At 36.3% G+C, this 7,174-nt stretch overlaps 1 protein-coding gene across 3 annotated transcripts in view; it reads left to right on the top strand.

Moving 5' to 3' along the window:
- LOC101863850 (probable proline iminopeptidase) overlaps window positions 1-6,814 on the top strand; it is a 14,236-nt gene extending 7,422 nt beyond the window's left edge. For all 3 annotated transcript variants that reach the window (XM_035972638.1, XM_013088603.2, XM_035972637.1), the window contains exons 3-9: window positions 1,131-1,198; window positions 1,985-2,111; window positions 2,706-2,881; window positions 4,347-4,431; window positions 4,947-5,134; window positions 5,782-5,926; window positions 6,669-6,814. In XM_035972638.1, the coding sequence (XP_035828531.1) occupies window positions 1,131-1,198; window positions 1,985-2,111; window positions 2,706-2,881; window positions 4,347-4,431; window positions 4,947-5,134; window positions 5,782-5,926; window positions 6,669-6,794 (915 nt within the window). In that variant the 3' untranslated portion in view covers window positions 6,795-6,814. The remainder of the gene's footprint in view (window positions 1-1,130; window positions 1,199-1,984; window positions 2,112-2,705; window positions 2,882-4,346; window positions 4,432-4,946; window positions 5,135-5,781; window positions 5,927-6,668) is intronic.
- The last annotated feature ends 360 nt before the right edge of the window (window positions 6,815-7,174 follow it).

Raw genomic sequence — 7,174 nt, forward strand, 5'->3', positions numbered from 1 at the left:
CTCTCTCTCTCTCTCTCTCTCTCTCTCTCTCTCTCTCTCTCTCTCTCTTTTTACACAGTGTTTACGAACCTTTGTCCCTGCTATAACTGATTGGGCTCTGATAAGACCCTGTATTGCCAATAACTTTTAATAGAGACAAAGAGTTGGAAAACACGGGGTTTTAAAAAATCCGTTATTACCGGATCCCTGTTATTATCGGGCCTGTTATATGTAGTTTCCACTGTATAATTTGTCCATTAGTGAAAGATAATCCTTGGTATGAGGGCGCAAGGGTGAATGGGAGTTACAGGAAATATGTTTGGGGATGAACTAATTGGATGGTCCTGTTTTATGACTCGCCCATCAGAAACTTTTTTCTGAGGATATGAAGAGCTAATTTTTAAAATCTTTTTTTCCCCCTTAAGATTAGCTTAGCAGTGACAGAATTTGACAATTACATTTTTTGGGTACTTAATTTGTTCCCCATGACACATGCCAAAGACTCCTTTTTTTAAATGCCCCGACCCCCCCCCCACTTTTTGTCAAACATATATGGTATGATAAAAACATGCTTATTTTGTGGGCAACTATTGTTTATTTTTATAACACAGTTTTAGTTGAGGTTCATTTGATTTATTGGTAGGCCTATGTTTTATGAACTGATGCTTTCATTAATGATCATCTGTATAAAATTTGCTAATTTGCTTGTACAAGGTGCAACCTTCAAATATTTTTTTTTGAAATTCAAAGAGCTGAATTCAAAAGTATTTAGACCAACAGCTGAGTAGGCTAGATATATATTCAAATAATTTCAAGTAGTCAAAATTGCATGTGATTCTGTTCGTCTTATTGTCTGTCTCGGACTTTAACCATGTCCCTGCCAAAGTAGGTAACACTTTTTAAGTGGGGAAAAAAATGTAATTAGTTTCTCATCATCTTCCAGAATTGCTCAAGATTTTGTGTAGGGTATTCTATTTTTTTTTAAATTGATTAAAAAAAACTTATGTGTCCCCAATTGTAATGTGTTCATGAATAACGTGATTTTAAACAAAAGATATAGATTCTATTTTCTGCTCTGTTGTCTATGTCATTGGTCTGGTTGGTTGATTTATTCCTCCTTTTTACTTGTATTCCTCTGCTATCCTCATTAGGTCTCAGATCTGCACAGCTTGTACTACGAACAGTCTGGAAATCCAAAGGGTTTACCTGTTTTATTTTTGTGAGTTCTTTCATTTTTCACATAAAAACAAAACCAGTTGTTGTTGTTGTTGTTTTCAAATCCCTTTAGCTGCGAGCATTTCGCTCTTGGCAGCGCAATGCCTCTCTCAAGTAACCACATGTCCTTGTCATCTGGTCAACGCCAGAGGAATAAAACCAGTGACTTGGAGATAGCATTATACTGCTAAACCAACTTTATGATTGTTCTGTATAGTGAAGCAATGTTCAGTCAATGAAAATTAAAATGAAAAACATTTGTTTACAAAAAACCCAGAATAGATTATTTCGAATAAATGAATATTTGCTTTTCATTTAAGTGCTTGTTTCTGGCATGTTGTTATCATAAAATGCCACATTTCTCTAAGAAGATGGCCGTTGCATTCCTCTGTTATAATGCCCTTTTTCTTTCCCACTTCCCACTGGTCTGCCTTAATCAGTCTTGTCTTCTGGGGATCAGTCCCAGTTCAGAATTATACCATACTCAGTGACTCAGTACTAGAGAAGAGGAAGAGTTTCATACAAAAAATTCCAGGGAGGAAAGCATAATTTATAATCTGGAAGAATGCTGATTGTTAGAGGGTGATGCATTTGTGTGATCTACTCTTTCAGTCAGTGGTGTGAATATATATATATAGCTGTGTTGTTCTCAGGAGGCATATTCTTGGACTTTTCATAGAAAAAGTAAATAGTTCCCTCATGTGAAGTCCACTCTATTTAGAGATTGTGTACATGTAACGCTGAGGTTTTGATAGGTCAATTATTCAGTTATTTTCCTCCCATTGTTCAGACATGGCGGGCCAGGTGCAGGTGTGGTGGTTCCCAAAGAAAGATGCTGGTTTGACCCTGAGTACTACAGAATTATCTTGTTTGATCAACGAGGAGCAGGCAGATCTACACCCTTGGCTGAAGTGAAAGTAGGCTGTGGCATGTTTATGAAGTACACTTCAGAGTTCCTTGCCATTGATTGTGCTTCAGTTGTTGGACCTGTTAGCCATAAAATGAAATGTATAATATGATCATAATTTATAATATTATTACCCTCACATTTTAGGGGGGGGGGGGGGGGGTTAAAGAACTAACTTTCTAAATATTTCAAATGAAAACACTTTTCTTTTAAAACATATATGATATCATACTTTTGAATCATTGCTAATCCTGAACTCACTTCAAGTTCACAATATAACTTTATGGTAATGTTTTATGTGTTTTTAACTATGCAAAGATGTCTCATTTCCTATTTTGTGTTCATAGTTTACTCAATGTGACAATTATTTTTATTGTCTAATTGTACATGTAGAATAATAATGTAGCTTACTATGTCTTGGGGTTTGCTCAAACCCCCCAAAAAGTACTTTTGATTCCTTTCTGGATAAAAAAATAAACTTATTTGATACCTGTCTCTTTGATGGTTTGTAGTGCAAAATGCTTCTTTTCTGTGGTTTGTTAAAACTAAAACTGCTTTACTTTATGATTTGTTTTATCATTTTTTTTAAATTGCGCTTGTTTAGGATAACACAACTTGGGATCTTGTCTCTGATATGGAGAAGCTGAGAGAGAAATTGGATGTTGAGGATTGGGTGATATTTGGCTGCAGCTGGGGTTCCACCCTTGCCTTGGTTTATGCTGAGTCACATCCACAAAGGGTTAAAGCACTCGTAATACAGGGAATATTTCTCAGCGCAAAGTGAGTATGATATAATTTGTTTACCTGTATTATTATCTTTAGATATCTTGCTCATTTAAAAATTTGGTACTAAAACGAGGTGACATGAATAAATTGTTAAGTTGTTTCTTTTAAAGAGTGACGACGGAGTGGAAACCAGATTTGCTTCTAGCTCAAATAAGTGCAGTTACTTCTAATTGTGGGTTTTATGTACTGTATTTTTTATATAATCATTTCCAATATAATATATCAAAATGTGCAAATCATCAATTAAGTCAGGAGGATTGGGTCAGTTTTGAAAGACAGGCAACCTCTTGATTCATTGAAAAGCTACATGGACTTCCAGTTCCATTGCTGTTTGTTGTTTGAAATTGAAAATGGGGTCTTTATAATCGAGACTCTGATACTAGCCTTGCTAAAGTAGTTTATTACAATCTTGGTGGAATCTGAACACATAACCAATTGTCCAGATCATGTCCAGTTGGAAGCCCATCCTCTGTGGGAGTTCAGATTTATTCGCACAGTCAGAGAGCCAGAAGTATTGAATAAATCACAATGCGAAAAAAAGCCCATTTTGGATGACTTTTGACATTAATGTTTGTTTCTAAAGCGAAAAATATCAAAACTGTTATGGTCACCATGCTTTATACGGATGTTTATTCTAGATGAAAAGAAAGGGAATACAATTGTGAGGCAGGGTGGTGAAATCAGGAGTTCGTTAAAATACAGAAATCGGATAAACAGGCATTTTTCCACCAGTTTGGAAATTTTTATCAAATTTTTATTTTTTGACTCAACCTCTTTAATGTCCATAAAAATACATTTCCGTGTGAATTTTACCGAAAAGCATTTATTAAAGGCACAAAATGAAATGTTATTTTTCTCTTTTCAAGGACTCTTTAGTTATTGGGGTTACCAAACTTTGGTGGCCATTTTCTCACTATTTTCACCACTGAAACCGGGCGACCTCACTTACTTCAATCACAAATATCTTGAGTTCTATTCAAGATAGATGGGTATTTCTTTCATATTCAGAAGAAAATACCAATTACTCAACATGCCCCAAAATTGATGAGCGCCTGATTCCACCAGGTCGTGACACAATTACAGTTGAACCTGCCCTAACGTCCACCTGTCCATGGCAATCGCTTTTAATCACTTGTACAAATGACCACTTCCCACTTCCCCCTCTTGACTCTTGCATTTTTTCTTAATGTTATAATCACACAAGACGTCAACCTGTCTAAGACAAACACTTTCCGTCTCAATAATGGATGGCTGTCTTGGATATCTTTGACTGTGTATGTAATTTTAAAAAAATTGTTGATAGAATTTTAGAATAGCCACCTTATGCAGGTGTTCTTGCATGAATTCATTAGCTGTATTCTGATAGTATCAGTGATACTGAGACATGCAAATTAACATTCAGTGATTTTGGCAGTTTACCAATGTTCATACATTTTTTTCATTCTTTTTTTTTCTGTAGGAGAGAAGTAGATTGGTTTTATGTGAATGGTTGCAGTATGCTTTGGCCTGAGTTGTATGAGGAATACTCAAAGATAATCCCACCCGTAAGTATCTGAATGTTATATGTATTGTATACTTATTTTCTATATTTTCAGTCAGCATTTCTTATACAAGATATTATCTATGGGCTTTTAGCCAAAACTTCAATAGAGACAAAATACAGTTTGTAAGTTGGCTAGGAAATACAGTATGCTCAGCCTGCTTCCAAATTGTTTATTTTGCTTTTTCAGTATCTAGGCCTATTATTGTTTCTCATCATTGTGGACATAACACACAATGCTTTGTGGTAGAGAAATGAAGATGATAGAGCTTGTATTGTTTTTGCCAGATTATCCATACTCTACCTTTTAATATCATGGTCCTTTGTACATAATGCTTTTGATATTCTTAATTTAAATTCACTAGTGGCTTATTACTGATTGAAGTTGTCAATGTTGATTTAACATTTGTTTAAAAAAAAAGAAATAAGAAGTGCAGTCTTGTCAGCTTTGATACAATTAATAAGATAATACCAAACTGGCGAGGACTGTGACCCCTTTATACTGTTGCACACTTGCAGGAAGAACGTAAGGACATGATCAAGGCCTACTACAAACGTCTAACCTCAGAGGACTATGATGTGTGTCTTGCTGCAGCCAGAGCCTGGTCATTATGGGAGCTGCAGACCATTAGACCTCAGATTGACCCATCCTATGTTCAGTATGCTGATGATGCAGAGTTTTGCCTCAAATTTGCAAGGATTGAGTGGTAAGAGTAATAATAATAATGATGATAATAATAATAATAATAATGATAATAATGATAATAGTAGAAATAATAATGACCGGAATTTATACAGTGCCTAATCCGTAGAACTAGAAGAGTAGAAGGCTTTAACCGCTGTACAATCCAGAATTAATTATCCCTGACTATCACTCAACTTAACTGACGAATCAAAGGAAAGAAAATGCACATTGTTAGACCAATAGACCAATTAAAACACAAACCCACACTCACACACACACACACACACACACACACACACACACACACACACTTATACACACACACAAAACTGCCAGACGTGCACACATTCTCACACATAAAATTTACTGGGCAGATAATAGTGTTGAACAAATGTGCCTTTAGATTTTGCCTAAACTCTCTCTCTCTCTCTCTCTCTCTCTCTCTCTCTCTCTCTCTCTCTCTCTCTCTCTCTCCCTCTCTTGCTCTATCTCTCTCTCACACTCTCTCTCTTTCTAATTTTAAGTGAACCTTGTCTGGACAGAACCAAAGATTTTGCCCCTGCGAGTTTGCTGAAAGTTGATTACTTCATTTTTATGGTTGGAATGTCTTAAATGTAAGCCTCTGCTAAGGGGTTAGTGTATAATGGACTGTTGCTTCTGGTCATTCAGCCATTATTTCATCAATGGAGGTTTCCTGGGGAGTGACTCTTACATCTTAGACAATGTCCACAAGCTGAAGGATATACCCGTCACCATCATCAATGGGCGCTTCGACGTCATTACTCCAATGGAGTCAGCTTGGAAACTTCATAAGGTGAGCTCAGTTTTCTGGATATGAATGGTTGTATCAAACCTTTCAACATCAACTCTTGGACATTGATAAAATTTGTTTGTCTATATATCGTGTAGTTGGTTTTACACAAAGGTCTGGTTTTCAAGCTATTGACTGCTCTATGTTCGAATAGCCATGGTCTTTACTCTCATATGATATTGATTTACTGTTATTTAAAATACATTTCATACTACTGATGTTTATTGACATTGGCTCGCAATTGACTCACATGCATTCTGGTGTCTCTTTTGTCAATTTGGCTTCTTTGAAGTGCAGAAGACTGGAGGATTTGCATTACTTGAGAGTTGCTGGTGAAGATTGGTGACATGTCCCTTGAAATTCTTTTCGGTTTAGAAATGGGAGTATTTCGGCTAATTGATAGTTTCCTTATAAAGACAAGAAAAAAAAATGGGGATTTTATTTTCTTAGAGTTTATCGTTTTTGGATTTACCATGTTCGGATCAAGGGGACTCCACTGTATCAGTACAGTAGGCCTACTTACATTCTGATCATTTTGCAGATGCCTTTTTTTTGTTGGTTGATTTGTCTTATATTACTTATAATCTGTGTTTACATTCTGATAATTTTGAGGATAACTTTTTTTGGTTATTTCTCTAATCTCTCTTTATGCCCTGATTCTTTTGCTGAGGCAAGTACATTTCCTAATTGTTTGGCCCATGTTTTTTTTTCTGATTCACTTGTATGTTTGTCTTTTCTCTTTTAGTGTTTGCCTAAATCAGAGCTGGTGATTACACCCATGGACGGTCACTCTGACGAAGATCTTGGAATTCGAATGGCTCTACTTAACGCCACAGAGAAATACAAAACTCTGCCTGTCGGAAGTCAGTGATGTTGGATGACATGGAGAAAGAAAGAGAAATGCAGTTGGACTTGTTCATGACGGCCTCCCATTGTTTAGGGGAAAAGCGGCTGACAAACACAATCCGTGATTGTCATGGACAAGTGGGCATCTTGGATAGTGTCATTATAATTTTTTTTTTAATGCAAGGGGGGGGGGGGGGGGATTCAAAAGTGATTGTTTGTACTTAGGTGATTGTCATGGACGGATGGCCATAAGAGGGAGTTCGACTGTATAAACATAAACAATACAGCTGTTTTTTTCTCATACAGTAGTCTCCGCCTAAGATCCCACCGCTTACGATCCCGGTTCGCTTAAGATCCCGTTGTTTTAAGAAAACAGAATTTTTACTATACAAAAGTCACCCCAAA

Source organism: Aplysia californica, unplaced genomic scaffold (assembly GCF_000002075.1).
Source record: "Aplysia californica isolate F4 #8 unplaced genomic scaffold, AplCal3.0 scaffold00775, whole genome shotgun sequence".
Taxonomy (NCBI): domain Eukaryota; kingdom Metazoa; phylum Mollusca; class Gastropoda; order Aplysiida; family Aplysiidae; genus Aplysia; species Aplysia californica.